The 27,311-nt window shown below is 43.0% G+C and overlaps 1 protein-coding gene across 3 annotated transcripts in view; it reads left to right on the forward strand.

Annotated features, from left to right (window-relative positions):
- The first annotated feature begins 5,572 nt into the window (after positions 1-5,572).
- RNF8 (ring finger protein 8) overlaps positions 5,573-27,311 on the forward strand; it is a 33,315-nt gene continuing 11,576 nt past the window's right edge. For all 3 annotated transcript variants that reach the window (XM_054569304.1, XM_054569305.1, XM_054569306.1), the window contains exons 1-5: positions 5,573-5,790; positions 11,537-11,665; positions 20,777-21,517; positions 23,383-23,445; positions 25,660-25,749. In XM_054569304.1, coding sequence (XP_054425279.1) covers positions 5,680-5,790; positions 11,537-11,665; positions 20,777-21,517; positions 23,383-23,445; positions 25,660-25,749 — 1,134 coding nt within the window. In that variant the 5' untranslated portion in view covers positions 5,573-5,679. The remainder of the gene's footprint in view (positions 5,791-11,536; positions 11,666-20,776; positions 21,518-23,382; positions 23,446-25,659; positions 25,750-27,311) is intronic.

Genomic DNA, 27,311 nt, shown 5'->3' on the forward strand with positions numbered 1-27,311 from the left:
CAGCTGTGTTAGGGAGTCCCATTGGGATTCTCTTGGTGGAGATGTTGGGCCTCATCATTTGCCTTATTTATAACCAGCCATCTCTCATCTGCAGTTAGCAAGATGTTAAGGAGAGCCTGTACATCTGCCCAGTTTGGATGGTAAGTGGCAAAAATGGAGGCAATAACACCTGCCATTCTCTGAGGATCCTCCCTGTAGGAGAGGTTGGAATTCTTCCAATTCAGTAAGTCTAAAGAATGGAGTATGGGCCCAACAGTACCCAGTGGGCTGGCCTTCCGCATATAGGGCACTGCCTCAAAGGGAACTGCCTTGCTCCAGATGGGGATGCTCCTTGGCCAGATTGGGTGCCGTGACAGTTCTTCAAGGGGGAGACCTGTCCCTCATCATACAGGGGTAGAGCCATTGGCTCTGTGGGCCTCACTGCAGGAGTAGTTAGCGGAGGGGCTGGTGATGGGGAAGGTCTTCCTGCCTCCGACCCTGAGTGCCCAGGGTTTAGGGCATTGATGATGTTTATTTTCTCATCCTCCTTTTCTCCTTGTGTCTTACTGTCAGGGGTGTGTTTTAAGGCCATTTTCCTTATCTGTGTCATCAAGCGGTTCTCTGTCCCTGGCAAAACCCTATTATGCAACAACATAAATGCATTGACATAACAGATTTCATCCCATCTGCCTAATTGTTGGCAGTGCTCTTCCAAGTGCATAATCATACAGTAATCCTAGGAACCATCCATGGGCCACCTTTCCCCACAATCCAAAACATAGATAGCCCACACAGTATTACAGTAATAAATCAGTACCTCCTTGGACATTGGATAATGGCAGTACATGCTCCAGTCCACCAAAGTCCTACCCAGTGGGCTCCCCTCCAGGAGCCAGCACAGAACTGTCTTTACTGGCCCAGAGATACAGGCCTAAAGCTGTGACTGAAATAATGCAGGCAAACTGTGAACATATAAACAAAACTTGAACCCACAACTCCATCTCACAAGCAGGTTTTGGGGTCTTACCTTCTGCCAACTGGTGCTGCAAATTGTGGCCTCCAAACCTTGGATGTGCCTCACCCAATCCTAGCCACATGGTCTTCCTCAGCCAGTCCTAACCAGGACCATAGTTTGCAACCCAAAATTCAGGTGACCCTTCCCCCTTCTTAGGGTCTGCCCCCTTCCCAGACTCATTTCTTTTCCACCTGCCAGATGTGTTTAAGTGGCCAATGCCTCTAGTGGGCATGCAGAGGATTTCCCAGCAACTGGAAAACTCACATTCCCACTCCTCGGGAGGTCGCCCTGCCACCAGCAGCTAGGGTCCTGGTGGAGTTGCCATTCACTGTTACGGAACCCAACCAGTGTGTGTGTGTGTGTGTGTGTGTGTGTGTGTGTGTCTTGGGGGAGGGGGAGGTTACTGCTTGCAGAATGCAGACTTTGACAAAAGAATCTAACTGTATGAATTTCAGTCAAGATGGTGATGTAGGCAGACGTGGTTTGCCTCTTTGCACAACCACATCAAAATTACAACTAAAATATAGACCACCATCACTCGGGAACAACAGAACTCAAGCAGAATGGAAGTCTGACAACTATGGCATTGAAGAAACCACATCTATCCAGACTGGTAGGAGGGGCGCAGATGCAGAATGGGCTGGATGCACACCCATGTGGATAAAAATTCGGGAGGGATATCTTGGGAGCAAGGGGTCCCAGACCCACACCAGGCCTCCCAGCCCATGGTTCCAGAGCCAGGAAAATAAGTACACACACCTTCTGGCTGTGAAAACCAGAGGAGATTGAGTAGGTGGAAGAGGGTGCTGGAGCCCTACGCAGTTCCACTTGGGGAACCCACACATGGATTCACCTACTCAGACTCACTCTTTCTGAGCTCTAGCACCAGGGTGGCAGCTTGAAAGGCACCAGTGGTATACAGGGAGAGACTGAAGTGTCTAGCATTGGGGCAAGCAGAGGCCTTTGTCCCTTTGCTGAGCCCTCCCCAACAGGGCCAGTAGGCTGGTGCCATATCTGAGACTCGATCAACCTGGCTAACATTGTGTGGCCCACCTGGAGATTCCCAGAGGCTCTACTCCACCCAATTTACAGGACTACCCAAGCTGCTTTTCCATATGAATGGCTGGTCTTGGCTCCTAATAGGAATCAAACAAGCAATAGCTGGCTTCAGTGAGCCCTAGAGGCAGCCTAATTAGGGTCACAGCTTGGCTTCACCTGGGAATCTCCAAGCCCAGCACAAGTAGCAGCCATCTCAGATTGCTTTGTAGCTCAGGCAGGGTGGCCCCAAGAAAAACACAGGTGGAGACTGACCTTGGCCTGCACCACCCAGGAAACCTCAGGGCCAGTGCACCCAGTGGATAGATACAGACCACGTCTGAGCACCACCACCCTGCCCCTGCACAGCTGATCTTTCACAGAGGGCAGAGGTTGGTGGTCAGTGGTTACAGCCAGTCTTGGGAGTTGACTGGCCAGGATAAATCCCTCCCATTGATCCGCCAACAGTAACCATGGCTCAACTATAAGAGGAGGGTATACTCAGCCCACACAGAGCATGCACCTTGAGTGCCCATCTTGGGAATAGGGGAGGCTGTGCCACTGAACGCTACAGGACAACAAATATGTTAAGACACACTAACAAGACACAGAGTCAAAGCAGCTCTACCTAGTACATAGAAACAAACACAGGGAGACTGCCAAAGTGAGGAGACAAAGAAACAGCTCAAATGAAGCAACAGATCAAAACTCTAGAAAAAGAGCTAAACAGAATGGAAATAACCAATCTATCCAATGCAGAGCTCAAAACACTATAAGATGCTCATGGAACTTAGTGAGGACCTCAGCAGCATAAAAAAGGCCCAGTCAAAAACAAAAGATACACTAATTGAAATAACAATTTACAGGGAAACAACAGCACAATGGATGAAGCCGAGAATCAAATCAATAACTTGGAACGTAAGGAAGCAAAAAACATGCCAAACAACAAGAAGAAAAAAGATTCCAAAATAATGAGGATAGTATAAACAGCCTCTGGGACAACTTCAAGAGGTCCAACAATTGCCTCATAGGGGTGCTAGAAGGAGAAAAGAAAGAACGAGAAAGTGGAGAAAAATAGTGAAAGAAATCTTCCCTAATTTGGTGAAGGAAATAGACATGCAAAGCCAGGAAGCACAGAGAATCTCAATTATGATGGATGCAAAGAGACCCACTCCAAGACACATCATTATTAAAAGATCAAAGGTTTAAGATAAAGAGAGGCTCATAAAAGCAGCAAGAGAAAAGAGACAGCCTAGAAGTAATTGACATTCTTTGTCAGCTGAGACAGCCTAGAAGCAATGACATTCCATTGGCCACAAGCATACCTAGTACCAAGATCTTTATTTCTAATACCATTTTTCAATAAAACAAACCTAAGATCCTTGGAGAAATGGCTGATTCTAGATCTAAAATATCTTGCACCAGAAATTAAGCAAGTGCTCAATAAAACACATAATGGGAGTTGTGTCATGGGACAGTGTAGCTAAAGTAGGAATAATCTGAGTAACAAAATAAAGTGGTATTGGGTTATATCTCAAAGTATAAGATAAGTATCCATGAGTCCATATTGATATAAATAAATGACTCAATAAATAAATGGGGGAAAAGAGACAAATCTGTGCAGAAAAATTACCAATAACTAATATGGATAATCTGACCTTAAGGAAGTAGAGCAAAACTCCCCACTCTTTAAGTGTGGGCTGTGCATAATGACTTCCTTTCAAAGAGCACACTACAGGAAAGAGGGGAAAGAGTAACTACACTACCTAAGTTACATGATCAAGATTAACATCAGCAGTGATAATTCGTGCTGACAGCTTATATCCTTAATATGATCTGGTGAGAATGGCATTTTATCTTTGTGGTCTTCCTAACACCTATAACCCCAGTCTAATAATAAGAAAAAATGTCAGAGACATCCCAGTTGAGGGACATTTTACAAAATACTGGGCCAGTACTCTTCAAAGTTATTAAAAACAAGAAAAGTCTGAGATCCTATCACAGACAGGAAGAGCCTAAGGAGCCTAAAGTAACATCAGGATGGCTTCCAGGCACACCTGCTGTTCCTGGGACAGAACACTAAGGTGGGGTATATGCACTGACAGAAACCCATCCAAAGCTTAGGGAAGTGTCTGTCTGAGGGTGCAGTTATGGCACTCACCAAGTTTTCTTATCCTTTGTGACACCACAAGCTGAAATTCTTGACCTGACAGTGCCACACAGATAACACACTCCGGACTTGGGTTATAGCGGTGGTTAGAAAAGTAGGTTCTAGAAACAGATTTCAGTTGGCATCCTACTCCACCATTTAATTTTTGCTTTGGGAAGATTTCCTAAGCTTCTCTGTGCCTCTTTTCTTATCATCCATAAAGTATTGATAGGAATTATTATTGTAACCCCCATCATCATATTGTTGGTGAGGAGCAAGCAAATAAGATAAAGCATGTTGGGAGTTTTGGCCCAGAACCTTAGCACTTAGATTTCAATAAATTTACTGATGTTAGGCATTTACTAATGTACTTTGTATGCTTTTTAAAATATATGTATTTTCTCCCAACAGAATTTATGAAAATTGTTAACCAGGTGTTGGAAAATTGAAATGACAAAAGGGAGCATTGAGTTATCACAGAAGTACTCACTGTAGGGAGCAGCTACCACACTACGTTGGAGAATCAAATGAAGACGTTTGAGATGTTTTTTGTTTTGTTTTTAAATTAACAGCTTTATTGAGGATAACTTACATATCATAAAATTCATCCACTGGTAGTGTATGTATGGTTCAATGACTTTTTAGTAAATGTATACAACTGTGTAGTCATAACTACAATCCAGTTTTAGAAAATTTCTAGCATCTTCCAAAATTTTCTCAAGCCTATCTGCATTCCATACTGGCTCCCACACATAGCCCCAAGTAACTGATTTCTGCCTCGATAGACTTGCTGAGTATAAGTTTCATTTTTTAAAAATCCATTAGTAAAAAGTCATGCAAAATAGATGCTATTTAGGAACAGACTTAACATTTGAAAACTATAACAAGTTTATTTTACTTTTTAAAAGACTTTATTTGTAGAGAAAAGGGAGGGAGGGAGAGATAAATCAATGTGTGGTTGCCTCTGGAGTCTCGCCCCCCCCCCGCCCCCCGGGGACCTGGCCTGCAACCCAGGCGTGTGCCCTGCCTGGGAATCAAACCCGCGACCCTGTGGTTTGCAGGCTGGCAGTCAATTCACTGAGCCACACCAGGAAGAGCAATAACAAGTTTAAAGTTGTGTAAAGGTTGGCTATAGTTTTATGGAGACCGTCATGAAGCAAAATGTAAAAAAAAAAAAAAAGTTCCCAGTTTAGGGCGGTTAGGACTGGGGAGATACTTGTAGAAATGGTGAGGAGGGTATGACACGAGTGTTAGGTTACCTCGTCGACCCGGACTCCACCTGGGGCTAGTGAGCCGCACACCTGCGCGAGCCCCACGCCTCCCTTTCTCGCGCAGGCGCAGTGACTTCGCTTGCCGGCGGGCGGGGCGCGGAGCCCGAGCCAGAGCTCGCGTCGAGCGGGGTGCGATTGCTTCTGTCTGTTGTGTAGTTATGTTGTCAAAGAAGCGAAGAGGCGGCGGGAACCCGGGTCGGGGTCTGGCTCAGTGCTGGTTATAGTGGGCTATGGGGGAGCCCGGCTCCTTGGTTCCGAGGGACCGCCCCGGAGGCCGGAGCTGGTGCTTGAGGCGCGTGGGGATGGACGCCGGGTGGCTCCTGCTGGAGGATGGAAACGAGGTGAGCGGGAGGCCTCGAAGGTTGGGAGTTAGAAGTAGCCGGGCCTGGAGGGGGCCGAGGCGCCCGAGCCCGAGGGCTAAATGGAAAAGACGGGGTGGGAGGGAGGAAGAGGAGAGAGACGCGAGGGGCCTGGCGGAGGGAAGGGCGAAAGGAGTTCTGGTGCGAGCGGTTGTGGGGGGAAGGGCCTCGGGTGGGAGGTGTTTGTGGGAAGTAGTGACCGTGTGGGAGAAAAGACGGGCCTCAATGGCGAGCTGGGAAGTCCGGTTGCAGGAAGGAGCCGGGTAGAGGCGGGTGTAGGGGACGTGAGGAGCAGCTGGGGTTTCGAGGAGACGGAGGCAACTGGTCTGGGAGGGAAGGGGGCAGTCCCAGTTTGGGTCGCGCGGAGCCGTGCGGAGCCCAACCTAGACGGAGAGCGTGAACTTTCTAGAGTTTATTTTGAAAACGGTTGTGAGTTTTGGGTCAAAATACTCAAACTTTAATGTAAAAATGCCTCCCTTTCCAGCTCTTGAGGAAAATAGGCACTGTGGGGTGGGCCACATTGATCCTGTGAGTCTCAGTACTGCCAAACGGCATCCCCTGAGCTGGGTGGGGAGTAGGGATGGAGAAATATAGGGGCTGCTTATATTGTTTTTCAGTGCGGTCATAAATGCAAAAAACAGAGGAAAGGTGAGACAGTTTCTTTTGAGGGACGTTTGGAATGGGGTGGTGGTTCCAGAAAAGGGCGATGGAAGAGGAAGGAGGGAGAGTTAAAAGAGTGCAGTCAGCTTGCGGCGAGCTGGATTTGGGACCAGCTGGTTGTGACCCGGAACCATTTGGGTTTGGTAAATAATTTGTATGAAAGATGAAGAAGTCTTTTATTATTATGTATGTATGTTTGATTAGATTTTTCTTATAAACTATATAGTCTCAATTCAGTCTCCCACGTATTTGTTGAGTACTTACATTGTTTAGTGTACTATAAGGGAGCCAAAGAAAAACTTCTGCCCTCAAAGAGTTTATGGTTTGACTGTGGAAAGAGGATTTTATACACAATGAAGCAGTCTGAGAACATTAAGGCAGGCTGTATAATCAAGTGCCAAGATGTGGATTATTTAGTGATATCTTAGAGCAGTGGTTCCTCAATTCAGAAGAGGGACTCGGGTCTAGCCTTAACTGCTGCTAAATTAAATGGTTATAAAGGGTTATAAAGGGTTATTTGTTTGCTGTGATTTGAAGAACATCGGGAAGACACCTCTGCCCCGACATCTCTCTTTGCCTCCAGGTGTCAGTGCATAAAAGTCTGCATTAGGCATTCATTCTTTCAGTGAGCAAGCATTTGCCTTTCCTTGCACTGCCCATTCCAGAATTATACACCTTTGGAAAGTTTCACAAATGAAGATACTAACCCTTGAGTAATAGTAATTATATTTTGTATAGAGTTTGCACTTTCACATAATTGCCTAATCTGAGCCCTTACACATATACTGTATTCCCACACACAACCCTCTAAGGTACTTAGAGGTCAAGTGTTAACTCATTCTTCATAATAAATTGCTGTGGATTAATTTATTACTTCTGAATAGCTTGGTAACACTATGAGTCTTGGGAGGAGGGGAGGACAGAAAGAATTAAAACATTGGCATCAAGGACTAAAAACCTTTTCTATACATATTTTAAACTGTTGGATAATTTTGACTGGGGAGAAACCCACAAAAACCAGAGGGAATGGTGAAACACATGGGAGGATTGGCCTGCCTCACTCCTGGTGTGGTGGAGAGGTCTGCCAGGCTGGGCTGTATGCAGAGTTGGGGATCCTAGGAAGTAGTTGGAGCATAGCCTGCAGTGTGTATGAAGAGAGACCTGAATCAAAGCCAAGAGATGAAGTCCTACTTATTGTAATGGTCCCAAACCATAGTGCAAGCTGATGTGCACGTAATTTGAAAGAGGTATGCTGATATCATTTGATTATAACAGAGTAATATCAGTTTCCTGTCCTCCCAGTTCACCTCATAGTCTTAGATTTCAAAGATAAAATAATAAAACAAGGTTCCTCTCATTTCACTGTAGGGAGTACTGTAGTAAATTGTCTGTCTGAATGTGTCTTTAAATTTCTTAGAGAGTTTTCTGAAGAAAAGTTGCAAATTAGCTAGTTTCCTGGCCCTGTAAGTATTTAGGCCTTTGGGAAAAGCCATAGTATCTTCATTTTCTCCCTTTTTCTTCTCTTGTGTTTCGTTTACATGAAACTTTTTGCACTAAGAGAGTTGGAAAAAGGGAAAGGATGGTTCTAGAATATTTGCTGGTCTTCTGGGAAACAGTAGGCATCATTCCCAGGAGGAAAGGGATAGGATTAGAGAAGGTACTTAAGGACAAGATGATCTTATAGACCAATGATGTCAGTTCAGCAAGCTTAAAGTCTTGCAGAATTGTACAGCAAATGGAAAGAACCCCAACCTATGAGTTCGTGGTTTGTTGGCACTCAGTTCCCATGGGAAATTTAGTTTTGTGTTAACAAATGGTGCTGGGATATTCGGATAAGCTCACTGCAGACTGTTGAGCTGTGGTTTACTAACGTAAATTTTAGGACCAGACAGTGAAGGGAAGGACAAAAAAAAGTGTTTCCTTTCTTTTCTAGATCCATAGTCTGTAGGAGGCAATTTCAGAAAAAGGCACTCTCTCCCTCTTCTGTAATACTTTTCCCAGGCTACTCACAATGGCAGACTGGCTGTCTCCCCTTAACTGTTAAAACTGATCATAGAATACTTCCTTTATTGGAACTAAAGCTACCTAAATGGAAATTTCTGCTGAATATGGATGACAGATAAGCCCTTAAATAGTCCATTTTTAAAGATACACACACACACAAATTCAGAGGAACTTCCATAGGTAATGGAATTTTTGGCAATTTATATATGTAAAAATCCAGAGGAATATATAGAAAATATATATATAAATAAATTCAGAGGAACTTCCATAGTTAATGGAATTTTTGGCAATTTATATATGTAAAAATTCAGAGGAATATATAGAAAATATATATATATAAATAAATTCAGAGGAACTTTCATAGTTAATGGAATTTTTGGCAAACTGTCAAAGAACTAAAAAACTTTAGACTTGGGGTTTTGGTAGAGGTGGTCACCACAGAATTTTAAAGGGGAACAAATCAGATTGTAAGAGTTCCTGGCTGCTTGCTGATCCATAGTTTTCAGTGGTAATAACCCAGTTTCCAACTTATGCCCTAAAAAAGACCTCTTAGAACCTGGGAGGACTCATAAGCAAGATCTCTTCATTTATTCACATATATCTATCTACTGAGCACCATGCCAGGCACAGAAATACAGTGGTACACGAGACAGATAAGGTCCCTGCTCATGAAATTTATCTTCTAGTAGGAGGGAGACAGAAATAAACAAGTTAGTTTTGTCTTGTGATAAGTCTGTACTAGTAACATAAAGAATGCAATGGGGTAAGACAGAGGAGTAGAGAGCAGGCAGCAATTTTAAATAGGGTCATCAGGATAGGCCTCTGAGGAGGTGAAACTTGAAAGATGAGAAGGAGCCCATGTAAATGCCTGAGAAAAGAATGTTCTAAGTAGAGAAAACAGGTGAAAAGACCTTCATGTAGCAGTGAGTGTTTTTGATCATAGCATAAGACTAAAAAGGTGAGGGGTTTCAGAAATGCAGGGTCTTATAGGAAGAAGTTTGGATCATTGGAGAATATTAAGGAGAGAAGGGGAATGATCTGATTTAAAGTTTTTATATTACCACTCCAGTTGCTCTGTGAAGAATAAAGTTTAGGAGGACCAGCACAGGAGCAAAAACAGCATAACTGGAGGAAGCCAGGCTGTCTTTTCCCCAAGGATATGTTTATTGATTTTTGAGGAAGAGTGTGGGGCAGAGAGGAGAGAGAAAGAAAGAAACATCAATGTCAGAGGGAAGCATCAGTTGGTTGCCTCCTGTATGCACCCCAACCAGGGATCAAACCTACAACCTAGGTATGTGTCCTGACCAGGAATTGGACCTGTGACCCTTTAGTGTATGGGTATGACGCTCCAACCAACTGGGCCACCCACGCAGAGTGGAAGCCAGGTTGTTTTGACTATGGTATTGGCCATAGAGATAGAAGGGAAGAGATTTAGGACATACTAAATTACAGCCAGTAAAATTTGCTGATGACTTGAATGTGGGGTGAGGGACAGAAGAATCAAAAATGGCTCCTGAGTTTTAGGCTAAGCAGATGGTCGGATGATATTGTCAGTTACTGAGATGACAGTCTGTAGAGGAAGACTAGATCAGGGCAGGGAGAGTCATGTGGGCTTTGAAGGACTGAGGAGGACAGGGATGGTCCTGAAAGATTTTCAAAAGGAGCAAAGAAGGCAGTTTTTAGAAAACTACAGATCATTTGTAATGTTCCCAGGTAAGGTTGTGGTGTGGGCCATTAAAGAGGTGGCTTGTGCACCAAGAAGAGCAAGCAGAGAACTCTAAGATTTGGATCTCAGAAGAATTTCAATTTTCTTCCTTGACAGGGTTATTATTATGAACTAGACCAGTCCATCAGGAAAGTATGTTAGATGTGAATTTGTGCTTCTTTGTAACCTTTTCCAGGGGCTCCCATGCTGCCCTTATGGATAAGATGGAAAATATGGACTCGAAGCAAAGACTTTGGTTGAATTTACAACTGGTTAAAGGGTGTATCCAGAATATTGTGATAGAATGTTTACTAGGCTTTCCTGAGAGCTTTGCCTTTGGCTACATCCTCTTTCAATCTTGTATCTATGTCTTGAATGAAGGTACAGAGGGCATCATATCAGTTTGGTGGGTGACTCAAAGTTGGAAGGAGTAATGAGTATGTCTGATGGCAGATTAAAAATTCATAAAGGTCTTGGCAAGCTCATATGATAGGCTGAGCTAACAAGATGAAGTTTAATAGGAATCAATGTAAGGTCTTGCACTTGAATCCAAATTTACCAACTATCAAGTATAGGACAGAAGACACATGACTTAACATAGCAATTCTTGGAGGAGGGTCAGACCAAGAAATATAATCATTCCTAAGTCTGAGGATATAGTGGTAGTGTGACAGAACTGCTGTGAAAGCAAATGCAATTTATACGCTCCGGGGATAGTATTTAGAACTGGGAAAGTAATACTTGGATTCAACTGTGTAATAGAAACTAAGTTTATTTTTCTTACTGTGGCATCCAGGATAGCAAAGACCCATTAGGATAGTGAAGAGACTCAAACTTAGGCCATAAGAGATAGGTTGAAGTAACTGGGGACATAGGGCCAAGAAAAGAGAAGACTTGGTAGACACTATAGCACCCATGTGGGAGGCGAATTGTAGATTTTCTGATGATGTCATGGCAGAGCCAGGGCCAATGGATGGAATTTATAGTGAGAAAGATGTTAAGTCAGAGCCATTAAAAAATTGGATGAATTGTCTTATATAGAGGCCATAGCTCTTGGCAGTGTTTAAGACTGGTTGATGAGGGTGTGCAGAAAGAATTCCTCAGTCTCATGACTTTTTAGGGTCCTACCAACCCTGACTTTCCATGAGTAAATCCATTCACCTGTCTCTTCTTGTCACAACTTCTTGCCTTTTTTCACCTGGTGGCTTCCATGGCAGCCAAAGGAGGAGATTGCTGAGGAGCTGTGTGGGTTTCATGGGAGTCTAGTTTCGTAAGTCAGGACATGTGTTTGACAAGATTGTAAACCTTTTTATCAGCACAATGGCTGCTGGTGTCTCTTACATTGTTGTTGTCTTCTAGGTGACTTTAGGACGAGGACTTGGCGTTACATACCAACTGGTATCAAAAATCTGCCCTCTGATGATTTCCCGAAACCACTGTGTTTTGAAGCAGAACACTGAGGGCCAGTGGACAATTATGGACAACAAGGTACAGAAATCCATAGACACCTAATGATTTTTATGGAATTTTTGTTTATTTTTAAATTGTTTTTTGTGTGTATGTAGGTAATACATGGATCACAATTTAAAGATTCAAAAATAAATCGTCTCACCTAACTACCCAGTTGTTTTCCCCAGAGACAACCACTTCTGCATGCTACCAGAGATTAGATTATGTCAAAATAATTTCAAAGGATTTAAAGTTAGTTACTCTGGGAACACCTGAATTGCGGCAGTGGATCTTGTTTCAGAAACGAGACTAAGTTATTGTGGGCATTGACCCTTTGTAACTTGAAGGTCCAGGAACCTTGGGAATCTCCTGAAGATTCTGGGATACACCTGTGGTTCGGGGCATGGGTAGGAGGGAGGAGCTGAGTTTACTGCCCCTAGTTCCTTCCCCTCCCTACTCCTTTCAATCAGGGCAAACCATCTCCCTCCTTTTTAAATCTGTTTCATGTATTGGTGTTCTGACGAACATTACCTTTGAATAAAGGGTTTTTCTGCTTTAAAATTTTGAAAAGTATGAATACTAAGGGAGGTGAAATAGTGTATAAAGCCTAGAAATTAGGAAGTACCTAAAGTACAGATATTCAAGCATCCAGGGATACAGTGAAAGTAAAGAATATGAGGTGAGAGTAATTCTAATGTAGGCATTTAAGGATTAGGAAGTATAAAATGTCTTCAGACACCGTTTTAAACCACTCTGGTTGGAAGGATTTTAAAGGTAACTGCTAGAAGGAAATATATTGACATGGTTCTGAGATGAATTTCTTTCTACATGTGGGGAGGGTTACTCCTACACCACCAAGCAGTGCTGGGGACACCAGCTGGGTGTCCTACAATTCTGACACTAGCTACCTGGAGATAGCATCAGATCCCACAGGTAAAAGGCTCAGTCCCACAAGACCACCCTCCACTTCAGACCCCCATTGCACCTGTGCTTCTGATCAACCAACCACCCATAGATTAGAGGTTCCAAGGACCCCTTCCTTGGATTTCAGATGCCAGTTGCAAGTACAGATTGTTACTTGTACCTCTGATCAACTGGTTATAAATCAGAGGTTCCCATGACCTCCTACACCTTTGGATTCAATTAATTAGCTAGAGTGACTCACAGAACTCAAGGAAACATTTAGTTACATTTACAAGTTTATTATAAAAGGATAGAAGGGCTTCTGGTCAAGGTGGTGGCATGCATAAATGCAGTACTCGCATCCTCCCATAACCACATCAGAATTATGACTACAGTGCAGAGCAACCGTCATTTGGAACCACCTGAAATCTAGCTGAATGGAAGTCCTACAATTAAGTATATACAGAAGAAGTCACAGCAAGACTGGTATAAGAGGGACGGATACAGAACGGGCTGGTCCCATACCCACATGTGGTGGTTTAAAATCGGGAGGGATACCTTGGCTGTGGAAGTTCCCCCTGAGGAGTGAGGGGTCCCAGCCCCGTACCAATCCCCCCAGCCCAGAGTTCCAGTACCAGGAAGAGACGTCCCCATAATTTCTGGCAGTGAAAACCAGTGCGGATTGTGGCCGAGTGAGGCATAAGGCTGCTAGGGTTCCAGGCAGTTCCTCTTAAAGGGCCCACACACAGACTTACTCTCACTTGCTCTCTTGGAGCTCCAGCATTGGGACAGCAGCTTGGAGGGCACCAGAGATATACAGGGAGAAACTGAGTTCAGTTCCCTGATAACTAATATCAGAGTGAGAGCTGGAGGGGCAGCTTTCTCCCAAACAGAAGTGTGGGCAGAGGCCATTATTCCTTTTTTGAGCCCTTCCCCAACCAAGTTTGTACGTGGGACCCATATCTGAGTCTCCATTAACCTGGCTATCAAGTGCTTGCTCACCTGCCTTGGCGATTCTGAGGCCCTGCCCCACTAATTTGCAGGCCCACCCAAGCTGTTTCCAGTGGTTTTTCCACTGTCTTGGCTCGTGCTTCAGACTTTTCTAAAACCTCTCAAACATCTAGCCTTGCTGTGCCGTGTACCTCTTGCTAGATGGCCCCAGGCTTGGCACTAGTGGCAGCTGGCCTTGGTTTGCAGCTTGGCCTCTCCTGGGCATCTCCAAGCCCAGCATAAGTGGCATTCATCTGCACATTGCTTTGTAGCTCATGCCAGATGTCCCCTGGCAGAACACAGGCAGTGGCTGACCTTGACCTGCACCTCCTGGGAGGCCCCAGAGCCAGCGTTCTTGGAGGACAGCTTCAGACCATGTCAAAACACCACCCAACCACCTCCACAAATGACACACTCAAGGGACAGACTCAGTGGGCAACAGAGTCCCACTGAAGTAAGTCCTTCTCCATAGGGTTGGTCCTCCACAATGGTCACAACCAATCCTCAACAATGGTCACAGCTAGTCTCTGCAGCTGATCATCCTGGGGGTAAATCCCTCCCATTGACATGCCACCAGCAATCCAGGCTCAACTAAGAGAAGTGTGTACACAGCCCACACGGGGGGGCAGGAAGTGGCACACCTAGAACACCCAGCTTGGGTGATCAGTGAGACTGTGCCATTGGACCCTACAGGACACCTACTACATACAGCCCAAGCCCGGGAGGCGTAGCAGCTCTACCTAATACATAGAAACAAAGACAGGGAGGCAACCAAAATGAGGAGACAAAGAAACATGACCCAAATGAAAGAACAGAACAAAATGCCAGAGAAAAAACTAGACAAAATGGAGACAACCAACCTACTAGATGAAGAGTTCAAAACACTGGTTATAAGGATGCTCAATGGACTTAGGGGAAAAGGAGATTAACTTAGAACTTCAGCATAAAAAAAGGACATGGAAACCATAAAAAAAAACCAGTCAGAAATGAAGGCTACACTAACTGAAATGAAGAATAATTGACAGGGAATCAACTGTAGAGTACATGAAACCAAGAATCAAATCAGTGATTTGGAATATAAGGAAGCAAAAAACACCTAATTGGAACAGCAAGAAGAAAAAAGAATCCAAGAAAATGAGGATAGTATAAGAAACTCTGGGACAGCTTTAAGCATGCCAACATTTGCATCATGAGGGTGCCTAAAGGAGAAGAGAGCAGAAATTAAAAACCTATTTGAAAAAATAATGACAGAAAGCTTCTCTAACCTGGTGAAGGATATAGATGTACAAGTCCAGGAAGCACAGAAAGTCCCAAACAAGATGAATACAAAGAGGCCCATATCAAGACATGTGATAAATCAAATGCCAAAGGTTGAGGACAAAGAGAGAATCTTAAAAGCAGCAAGAGAAAAGCAGTTTCTGCTTTTCTACAAGGGAGCCCCCATAAGACTGTCAGCTACTTTCTCAATGGAAACTTTGCAGGACAGAAAAAATTGGCAAGAAATATTGAAAGTGATGAAAAGCAAGGACCTACAACCAAAATTACTCTACCCAGCAAAGCTATCATTTAGAATAGAAAGACATATAAAGAGCTTCCCAGACAAGGGAAGGCTAAAGGAGTTAATCACCACCGAACTTTATTATAGGAAATGTTAAAGAGTCTTCTTTTTAAAAAAAAAAACCCACAGGATTTTATTTATTTATTTTTAGAGAGAGAGGAAGGGAGGGAGGGAGAAAAAGAGGGAGAGAAACATTGATTGGTTGCCTCTCACACTTCCGCAACAGGTGCCTTGACTGGGAATGGAACTGCCCAGCTTTCGGTTTGCAGGATGATGCCCAGTCCACTGAGCACACCAGTTAGGGCTAAAGGGTCTTTAAGAAAAAGGAAGAAAAAAGATCAGAAGTATGAACAATGAAATTTTAGTAAATACACATCTATTAACATTTGAATCTAAAAAACAAAATAAATGAACAAGCAGAACAGAAACAGACTCATATGACATTTTGATAGTTGCCAAATTGGAGAAGGGTTAGGGGATGGGTGAAAAAGATGAAGGATTTAAGAAGTACAGATTGGCTGTTACAAAATAGTCATGGTGATATAAAGTACAGCGTAGGGAATATAGTCAGTAATATTCTAATAACCATGTATGGTGTCAAATGGGTACAAGATTTATCAGGATGATCACTTAGTAAGCTATATAATGTCTAATCATTGGGTTGTACACCTGAAACTAATATAATAATGTCAGCTGTAATTGAAAAAATAAAAAATGATTTAAAAAAGTTTTTTAAATAAAGGGATAGGATAAAGGATGCAGATGAACATCCAGTTGGAAGAGATGTTTAGTGTGAGGTATGTGGAAAGGGGCATGGAATTTTCATGCCCTGTCTAGGTGCAACACTCTCCCAGCACACCCATGTGTTCACCAACTCAGAAGCTCTTAGAACTTGTTCTTTTTTTGTTTGTTTTAATGGAGACTTCACTACAGAGGCATGATTGATTGAATCTTTGGCCATTGGTGATGAATTCAACCTGCAGCCCCTTCCCTCCCAATAGATCAAGGGGTGGGACTTACAGTTCCAGCCCCCTAGCAACCAGCCCTCATCCTTAGTTGACCTGGGGACAGTCCCAAAGTCACCTCATTAACATAAAAAAAGACACCATGCTCTCTGTCACTTATTAGGAAATTCCAAGAGTTTTAGAAGCTCTGTGCTAGAAATGGGGATGCAGTCCAAATATATGCTTATTATAATTCACAGTATCACAGGTATCCTGCACGCCTGCCCAGCAGCCTCATTTTTCATGCATAAAACTGGTAGATTTAAGCTCTTGGAGAAAGTACTTCCTTGCACTAGGATTAAGTTGAGTTGGCACTGTGTTGGAGAGGCTAAGTAAATCGGTTCAGTACCCTTGGCAAGGCCCCATGAGAAAAGAAATTGGCCCTGAAAAGGGAACTTAGAGATGATGTAGTTTAACCCCTTTTGGGAACAGATGAACCTGAGGCCCAAAGAGATAAACTGACTTGCTCAAGGCCTTCAACATAACTGGTTGAGTGAGTGAATAAGTCAGGGCTCAAACTCAAATAAGTCTCCCTACTATACCCCATTGTCAAATACCAGTAAAGGACTCAAGCAGTTTGCTGTACTGGCTGTGTGGTTTTAAAAAAATTAATTATGCATATTTAAGACATAGCTGCGAAATTTTAAAGCCCCTGCAATAGCTTGTTTAAAGCCCCTGCAATAGCTGCCATAGCAACACCTTAGGGAAGGATGTTTTTCTCATCCGAGTTGACTATTTATTAACGGTTACAGTATTACAGAATCGAGTTGTTTGCTGCTTCCTTCTTTGATAATGTGCAACATAAATGTGTTCCATTTATGGTATAGCAGATTTTGAGAGGTTGGGAAGCCACCAGCTGACTGACTTTAGTGTTCCTTGAACATCAAACTCAGGGACTCAGAGACAGCCCGTGCCAACAATGGGTCATGGCAGGGCTCCCCAGGTTGCTCTCCAGTATTTGCCTTGCACCCTTTCTTCTAGGGCTGTTATCATCGGACTCCTCTCTTGGATCTCAGACAGATAAGATAGAAAAAGGGTAGACGCCTGATTCTGCCAAGTCTTTTCTGGTTTAAGTCTCTTAGCTTTGATTCAGTTTGTGAGGTGATTGAGTTTTGAGAGAAGCTATGACTGGATTGTTTAATGGAACAACTATTCTTACAGGTAAGCCGCTCCCTTCGCTTTTTTTTTTTTTCTTACCAGATGCTCCTTTTCTCTCTGGCATGATGCCTTACCAGCCTCTCCTGATGAAGGATTTAAATTTCAGTGCAGGATATTATTGTTATGGTCCTATCTGAAGTCATTTGCCAAGTCTTTTTAAGAGGTGATATTAGTAATAACTCAAAACTCAGAACTACATTTCTCCTTCAAAAAATGGTCTCTCTCACATGCTGCGATGGCCAGAAAGGGAATGCTGAAGGACAGATACAAATAATGCAACAAATGCAATTTTGGTTTAAAATTGAGTTAGAAAAAAACCCAACTTTGAAGGACTGCTTATTCTGTACACAAACATGCGGATGGGGCCCTGGCCAGATGCCCTAGTGGGTTGGAGCGTTGTCCTGTGCATCAAAAGGTTGTGGGTTCCATTCCCAGTCAGGGCAAATACAGGAGGCAACTGATCTATGTTTCTCTCTCACACTGATGTTTCTTTGTTTCTCTCTCTCTCTCCCTGCCCCCTTTCCTCTCTCTCTAAAATCAATTTTTAAAAAAATACATGCAGATTGCTGTAGTTGTGTAGATTTTGGTTCATTGAGTGGCTCTATGTATTGGTATCCAGCTGTTTCAGAAAATTTGTTGTTTCAAAGTCACAATCTGAAATGCTTTGGTGGGTGTGCTTATCTCCAGTCCGAGAGGCTCAAACAAGTCACTTGAGCCGTTCCCATTCTTCCCCTTCTATCATATTTTATTCTCCCATTCCTAGGTGATTCCCACCTTTGTCCTGTTTAAAGTCTATGGTGAGTTATATTATGTGAACAAACCTTGTTGCTTGGGACAGTTCAGCTTCTGGTGTTTCAGCAGCTAGAGCAGTGATGCTCAACCCTGTTTGCAGTTTTTGCCCTTACCTAGGATACTTTTAAAACATACTGATGGTGGCCTTGGCTGGGTATAGTTCAGCTGGTTAGAGCTTCACCCCTATAAGCCAAGGTTGCATGTTCAGTCCTCTATCAGGGCACATACAAGAAACAGCCAATGAATGCATAAATGAGTGGAACGACAAATTGATGTTTCTCTCTCTCTCTTCCTCCCTGCCACAATCTTCCCTCCCCTTCTTCCCTTTTCCCTCTCTCTTTAAAATCAATGAATTTAAAAAAAAAATGGAAGAAAAGAAAGGCTTGAACAGAGTTTAATTTATTTAAACCATTGCATTTGAGATCATATCCTGGCCAGTACTTGATTGTTCTTATACAGCCATGGTATTTTCTGTAGTCACCTTGTGAACAGACCTGACTCAGGGCTGTGGTCTAAATCATACCACTAGGTGTCACCAGGAAGTGATGAATGGGTAAACATAGAAGGATCCTAGGATAAACGTGATGGGAAAAACTTGAGAGCTTATTTTTCAGGTCTAAAGGGCCCTGAAGGAGGCAAGTTAGTACAGAGGATCTAGTGGAAAGCTGCAGTATGTCTTGAAAGTTTGCCCCAGCTTATCCCTGTTCTCTCTAGTCTTGGGCTGCTTCTGTAACCTTCTTTCTTTCTTTCTTTAACCTTATTTTTGCCTTTGACATTTTTCTGACATGTCTGTATCAAGGCATTAGGTTGCCTTCTATGTCATATTACTTTTCCTGAAACCTTTTTCCTATGTATAATCAATCTTCATATAAAACTGTTTTCAAATAAATGTTCCTGACCTCCAACCCCCTCCTTTGTATTTTCCCATGTGTTGTCCACAGAACTGATCACTCCTCATAGTTTCTCAGGCTGAATATGAACAGGATGGTTGGAAGAAGTTTAGTCAGATAAGCCAGGATAGGCCCAGGGCAGTGGGTTAAAGCCAGTCTTTCTGTAAATATCTAAATAGATCTATGCCCAGCTTTTCTTCCCTCTCCCCACTCAAGCCAAATGACATAAAACCAGAAACAAGGGCCCAATACCAAAACAGAGTTGAGCTCCAATCTCTACTCTCCTTCATCCTCTCTGCCTTGTGGTCAAGCACCCATTGTTTACATTGGGTTGACCGGGTAATTTTTATAGCTAAAAGTAGGTAGCTATAGTTACCAACATAAACACGAGTCTTAGTACCAGTTCAGCTGTGAGCTTCATGTCTGGCCTATCCCCTAAAGTTAAGTACTTGATATTGGTTAAAACAACCACTGGTTTCTTTAGACTCTAAACTCTGCATTTGTTTCAAGTGCTTTAGAACCCATTATCCCCATTTAGAATCTCTTAGCTAGCCCAGCTTCCCATAATATTCCATTGCATTTATACGCTGTGCTATGTGCTCACATTTGCATATATGTGCCCTTGTGTTTTGCTTTCCACAGCTGCTAAAACTTGTTTTCATATCTTTCAATTTTGCACTTGGTATATTTACCTTGAAAGATGCTGAGCATAGAATTGAAGTGATTGTTGATAAACCAAGCCAGAGCATAATAATAGAGAACACTTAATATAATGCCCACTATGCGCCAAGCACTTTTCTAAGTACATTACGTCTGTAGTTTTGTTAAATCCACACAAACACCATGAGGGAGAGACTGTTACTATTTTCTGTTTTAGAGATGTGGTAACTGGGGCATAGAGAGGTTAAGAAACTTGCCCATAGTCACACAGCTATTAAGTGATGGAGCCAGATTACACTCAGGCAGTCTGACTCCAGGCTCCATGCTCTTAACCCCTAAACTATGGTTTAGTTAAAACCATAAGTAAATGTACATCAAGAATTTATTATACGTGAGCCACTGTGCTAGGTGTTTTTACCTGCTTTTCCTCATTTATTCCTCACAGGAATCATAGAGGTAGGTACTGTACTATGCCTATTTTACAGACAGAAGTGAGGCACAGAGAGGTTAAATAAATTGTTGAAAGCCATGCAACAATAAGCCCAAAGCAGTACAGTAGGTTAAGAACCCAAGTCTGAGTCTGGAGCTCTAGCTCTTAACCACTCTGTTCTATTGCCCATGGACCTCTGGTGCTATTAACTGGGTCAGGTTCCACCTGCAGTTTGGCCCCAGGACAAGTACTGGTACTCTCTCTTTTGGTTTATGTGTACTGGAAAGTGCTCTGCTCATTTACCAATGTGCTCAGGGGGCACATCCAGAGATAATGTCTGCTTGACTTTCCTGGTCACGCCTACCTTTGAACCTCATCAATAGATGCTACTTTCTTTACTAATAGCAATTTTTTTTTTTTTGGTCCTGGGCCATTGCTTCCAGTTTAAGTCAATAGGAGCTATTAAATTTCTGTTTCTTTCAATGCTACTGCATTTAATTGAGTAATTCATCCACCAGTAGTAAGATGATTCTTGCCTGTTATATAGGCAGTTCTCTGTGGAGGCATGAATGTGAAATATAGGTAGAAAGCCAAAGTGCTGTTTGAAGAATGCTGTTTCTAAGGATGGTGGTTTATGAACCTTTCTTTTCTATTCTCAAGGGTTTTCCTTTTGAAAAGGCAGAAGGTTTGCAGCAGCAGGGGAGACATTCCATTAAGAGGAGGAAAATCATGAAGCTTATTTTGTCTTTCTTTTCCTTTTCCCAGAGCCTGAATGGTGTTTGGCTGAACAAAGTACGTCTAGAACCTTTAGAGGTCTATCTTATTCATAAGGGAGACCACATCCAACTTGGGGTGCCTCTGGAAAATAAGGAGAATGCAGAGTATGAATATGAAGTTACTGAAGAAGACTGGGAGAAGATATATCCTTATCTTGCCCCAACAAGTGACCAGTTAATGGAAAAAAATAAGAGCTTGAGAACTAAAAGGAAGTGTAATTTGGATGAATTAGAGGCTCCTGAAGCTGAAGGCCCCTCACATTTGAAATCCAAAATAAGTAGAATGTCTTGTGAACCTGGTCAACCACTGACATCACATGGGAAAGGTGAAATGGCCAGTCAACCCCCTGAATATGTGGAACCTAAGCTGACTTCTCTTGAGCCAAGTGAGAACATCCTCGGGGCTCATGTTTACTCTGGCCCTGCCAAAGTCCTGGAGCCTCATCATGAGGAGCAGAAAGCCTCAAACCCATTAGTATCTCAGAGTAGGTTGGAGCTGTTTAAGGTGACCATGTCTAGGATTCTGAAGCTCAAAACACAGATGCAGGAGAAACAGGAAGCTGTTCTGAATGAGAAAAAGCAGACCCAAAAAGGGGACTCAAAGAATATTGTGCAAATGGAGCAGGAATTGCAGGACTTACAGTCACAGCTTTGTGCAGAGCAGGCCCAGCAGCAGGCCAGAGTGGAGCAGCTAGAGAAGACTTTCCAGGAAGAGCAGCAGTATCTCCAGGTACCACCCGGGAGAGTAGGACAAGAGGGCCTCTCAGGGGTGGGCAGGTCCTTTGTGAACCTTTGACTAGAGCTCTGTTTCTGGGTCAGGGACCAAATGCTGTGCACCAGGGATAGGAGATGGAATGGGACCAGAAAACTTTGAGGTAAGAGAAGGGGTTTAATCAAAGGTTAAGGCTTTAGCATGATGATGAGTTCAAGAGCCAAAGTTGGGGTGCCAGCATGGAGTAAGGTGATGGGCATTGCCAGCCTCAGGATGTAACTGATCTCAGGATGTAAAGTTGAGGCATCTCAGAACGGAGGTAAATTCAGCAAGAAGTTGGATGAAGGTCAAGATGCCACAAAACCAGAGTACACTCAGTTTAAACCAATAGTTGTCCTCATGAGTTATTTTCCTTTGCTCTGTGGTCAAAGTCAAATCATTTAGCCCTAAGGCAGGTACAGGTCAGCTAGTTATTCTGCCCTTGATGTACCTGGCAACTTGTTAGCTCTGTAGCTAACTTAGGAAGTGGGAGCCTACAAAGGCAGAAAAGGCTTTTCTTTCTTTCCTGAGCAGCCAGCATGGGAGGGGACAGGTACACCATGACTCAATTGTAGGGTTGAATTATAAGCCACCTTCCACGGTACCTTTAGTGGGAAGGTCAAATAATGACTCTCTTAGCTGTTTCAAGATAAGGCCAGATGTGTCCCCACCTGTAAGTCATTTTCTTAGACGGCAAGCTTTTGCACAAAGCTTCCAGCCTGATTCAGGTCCTTGCTTAAAATGTCAGTTCCCATTTGGCAAGAGCCACATGTTTTACTGCCACCTTCTTGCTCAGGTAATAGTGAATGTCAAGAATTCCCCACTGTTGACCTAGAACAGTGATTTTTCAACCTTTTTCATCTTGTGGCACACACAAACTAATTACTAAAATTCTGTGGCACACCAAAAATATTTTTTTGCCAATCTGACAAAAAAAAAAAGGCATAATTTTGATTCATTTACACTAGACGACTATTTTTGTGTTGGCTGTTGTCATTTTTTTTTTTTTTTTAATTTTACAGCCTAATGGAAAAGAGGTCAGTGACTCTAACTAAATAGACAGGTATTGCATGTTTTAAAAATTCTTGCAGCACACCAGTGTGCCACGGCACACCAGTTAAATATTCTTGACTTAGAACTAAAATGGGCCAATTAGGATTGACATGAATAAGCTTTTAGCTTTTGTTTACTTTATTCAGGGTAGGTAACAACCAGTAGTGTTTGCTTATTTCTGAATAATTTATAAATTTCATGGATTAAAAAGATCTTTCTAAGGGGATACACTGCTCATATGTACCTTTTTGCTTCCCTATCTAGCCAGGGCCAGTTCTTGAACTCATGTTGGAGGGGCCAGTGGAGGAATTATAGCCTAAGCTCAGGCAAGGTGGGAGGAGGAGCAGTTTATGGGTTGGAAGTGGTAAAGAGACTCAGCTTGAGAGACAGAGGGTGCCAGAATCAAGGGGAGAAACATGGAGGAGCTCATGAGTGCCAGCCTGGGGGATTTCACCTGTGTTTAGATAGTTGGTCACTCAGAACCTTTCAACTTATCTTGTTTTGGGAGTAACAGCATTTGTGGTAAAGGAGAATTAGCCCAGAGTTTCTCCAGAACAGCCTGAGTGGTGCTTAAAAGTGAGAGCCCTGAGGTGAGCAGTATTTGAGCAGTTAACTCTCCTTAAATCCCTTACTGCCAACAGCTTGAAGTAAAATGGGAAATTCTCCATCTGCTTCCTGCCCCTTGTTTCCAGATGCTCATGCTAGCTGGTCTGCTCTGCTTGTTGCTGGATTTTTGTTTCTTTTTTTCTCTGCTGGCTGGGAAAGCTTCGACTTTGTTTTTGTATTTGTAGGGTTTGGAGAAAGGACAAGGAGAAGAGGACCTGAAGCAACAGCTGGCCCAGGCTCTGCAGGAGGTAACTGATCCCTTGCCATTGTGGGCTGTGGAGTGAGGGGCAGACAGGCTTTGCGTGGCCACTGGCTGCCTCTGCTGCTTAGTGCACACCTCTGTGGCATCTCCAGTGTCTGTAGATAGAGCAGGTGGCAGCTGCTCACACCATCAGGGTGGAGACTGGAGCCTCACAGACGTGCTAGACCTCAGCATGAAAACTTACATCTTCATCTTAGCAGAAGCTGCTCTAGTGAAGATGGAGTGGATCCTGTAGCAATTAGGAGGCTCTGGGGAAGTGGCCGCATTTCCAGAAAGGTGAGGGCAGCAGAAGGGAATTGCAAGCTGTGACTTGGCCACCACCAAGACCTGCAAGGGCTTCTAAACCCTCACCGCTCCTGAGCTGAAGCCATTCAAAAACCATGTGAGAATGTTCCAGTTAAGCATTTTAGGTCAGGTCGAGAATGCACAGTTTAACAGTCAGCAAAACATTGATTTACCGAAAGGGCAGGGCTCACAGGAATAAAATTCTCCTAAAAGATAGCCTGTCATCTATTTTGTTTAACTGACTGCTTCTCTCATCTGATTATTTTTATAAACTTTTTTGCATTATTAAAACCTGCTTTGTCTTCCCTCTTTAATGCATTAAAATTAGTAGTTTCATAGAAGTTTAGTCAGGTTAGTGGTATGGTTCATATCTCCTTGAAAAAATTGAGCCATTACATTAGAATTCGTTTAGGGTAATTTATCCTTACACTTCTTTTATTGCATACGTACCTCCCAAACTTCTTAGAGTGTGAACAGTCACATATTATTAAAAGCTTGGGAGGTACCTGCCTTCATTTCCTTTAGGGGTACAGAAACAGCTTTGGAAAGAACTTGGTGAAAATGAATTAAATCTTTTTGAAATTTTATTTTCTAGGGTAGGAGGGTAGGCATGTTTCCCATTTAGAGTACTATTAAATTAATTGGGAAAGAGTAAGGTTCTGCTACTTGGAAATCCCTAAGGGATCACTGAGTTCTCTACACCGACAACTTCTCACCCTCTCCTGAGACAGACAGGAGAACACACTATCATTTAGCATGAGGTACTTGGCCAGTCTCTATTCACTAGCCTAAAATGGGATACTTTGGGTCATAGTTCTATAACAACACCCCCCGAAGGATGTACTACTCTCTCAACTGAGACATGGTTGTATTTTGGTCCACCCTCGTGGTCTCTCGCTATTCCTTTTCATTTACCAGACAGACCATTATAACAATATGCATTTACCTGGAGCTTAAAAGTTTTTCTGAATGCTTTCGTATCTTATTTTATTGTTAACACTGATGTGGGAGGGGGCTCCTGTTTTCCCATTTTATAGATGAGAAAGTTAAGACACATACATCTAATGAGTAGTCAGGATGAATGAATACCCAGGCCTTCTGATGTAACTGCTTTTCTCAGGAGACTACATGTTTCAAAATTTGTTTCTTGATTTGTTTCTTGAGTAGTCTCTTCAGAAATACTTACCTTTACTCAACCTTCTTTTAAAAAAGGATTTGAGGTGAGATTTAAAGTATAAGTAAGCTGTACTTAAGCATGAGGCAGCTCAGAAGTTCTATTTCATGGAAGTGGAACCCCTTGACATCTGTGTAGGCAATCAGTCACAATGAATGAGCTGCGAGCCCTTGGGCCTGCCTGGTTGCAGAACACACAGGCAGTGTGTAGGCAGCATTGCCTTGTGAGCATGTTGTGTGTGATTTGTGGAGTAAATAGGTTTAAGGTCTCTTATTTCAATGAGAATGATTATCTAGTTGCCCTGAATCCTATTTCTCCCTGGTTATTTCTTAGAAGCCACTGCTAGTGCTGGGTAGCCTCAGAGTTACCTACTAGTTCTTGAGCATTGGATCTTAGAATCACTTGGACAGCTTTTTTAAAAATGCACATTCCTTGACACCAAGTGCAACCTACAGAATCATACTCTCTGGATGGCAGTTCTTTAGTTGATATAGATGGCCATGGAGGTTGGGTTCTTTCCAGAGGGATTAATAGATTTGATGGTCTCCCTCCCTTCCCGGACAAAAAAAAGTATCAGGTAAGTGAGCTGTCCTGATGGAACAAAGGCATTTTTTTTGAAATTGCCAGTCCATTGATCCCTTGAACGAATACAACTGATGGAGGGACAGAGCAGGCATATGCAGCTTAAAAGGGAGATGCAATGTTGCTCATCTTGAGTGTGTATCTGCTATGTTCCTGCAGCATCGGGCTCTAATGGAAGAGCTAAATCGCAGCAGGAAGGACTTTGAAGCCATCCTTCAAGCCAAGAACAAAGAATTGGAGCAGACCAAGGTACTAGCAAGAAGATGAAGGTTTAGAATTTGGTTAGTACATGCAACTCAGCATTTTCAACAGTGCAAGGGTTGCTATGGTGAATGGAGAGCGAGAATATGGCTGTTCTTGGCCTCGAGGGAAATAATGTGTAAAATTATTCAGGCCTATAGAAGGTTCTGCCTGTAAGACAACGTCTGTTTCCTCATTCAGAAGCAAAATGCTAGGGATAAGACACTCATCCTGCAGTCTAGTCCATTGTCTATTGCAGATGCTCCTTCAGTGCATCCCACTGACATAGGCTGTGGAGTGGTGTAGTCAAAATGAACAGTAGTTCATCCTCGAGCATTTATGAAATTATTTCCCACATCAAATCATTGGAACTCTTAAATTAGGGATTATACACTCAAATGCTCACCGAAGTCAGACTGATAATGGAATTGAGTAAAGTGTCCTGTGAGGACAGAGGCTCATGGGAAAGTGGTCTTCGCCCCCCTGCATCCCCCGCACCCTAAGAGGCAGCTCTTCTTTGCTGCAGTCAGTTGTTGCCATGCAGAAATGCAAGCCCAGTGTTGTCAGATATTCTGAGTTTTCCAAAGAAGATGGAAATCCAAATGTTTGCATAAAATATCCCAATTTTCAAATATTGGAAACAAATTCAGTTTTTTGTTTTGTTTTTCAATACTGTAAGGGCCAAACTAAACAAGTCTCTAGGCTGGATCCAGTCCACAGGCCATCAGTTTATAACCCCTGACCTGAAATTAATGCCTTGGTCTGACTGCCTCTCTCATCACATACAGATCTGGAGCAGAGTACAGAAAGGAGGAGACTCTTTTTCATTGGTTTGGTATCCTTATCCTCTGTTTAAATCATGTAGAACCTTCTTTCCCAACCCCCAAGAAGCCACCATATTTTCTTTAAACCAGCAATTAATAAGTTCTAATTAATAATTAGAAATGGGTTCAAACCTTCCTCAGGCCATAAGCAGTCTGTCTTTGCTTTGATTAGGAAAGAAAATAAAAGATGAAAAACAAAAAATACATCAACTCTATACCCTAAATGTCATTTCCTTTCTCCCTCAGAGGCTCCTGATACTTTTGTGGGGGGGGGGTGGTAATAAGGCACTAACTTAAATAAATGTCTGCTTCAAGGGAGCACACCTAAGATTGTCCCTAAAAAGTTTGTCCTAAATCATCCTGGTCTTTTGGAGAAAGCACAGGGAACTTGTACTGCAGACATCTGCAGGAGTGGGAAGTGGCAAACAGAGTTTGGGGCCTGAAGATTCTTCAGGAGGCCACTGTTCAGCCTCCAGGGAATATAGGAGTTATCCCTATTTTATAAAAGAGGCGGCTACAAAGAGCATAGGGGACTTTACATGCTAATTCAAGCTTCCTGCCTTTATGGACTACTCTTTATGCCTTCTTTTTTGTCCAGTGAGTTCTTGGTTTTTGGGATGATGCTATATAACCTCTGAACTTCAGTTCGCTATGGGATACTTAATGTCTCATTCTAGAAGGTCTTGGGTGGGTGGTGTGGTTAGTACGCTACCTTAAGTTTTTCCCATTTGGTTAATTTGGGGAAGG

Source organism: Pteronotus mesoamericanus, unplaced genomic scaffold (assembly GCF_021234165.1).
Source record: "Pteronotus mesoamericanus isolate MK-2021 breed Mesoamerican mustached bat unplaced genomic scaffold, CSHL_Meso_final contig_20, whole genome shotgun sequence".
NCBI classification, from domain to species: domain Eukaryota; kingdom Metazoa; phylum Chordata; class Mammalia; order Chiroptera; family Mormoopidae; genus Pteronotus; species Pteronotus mesoamericanus.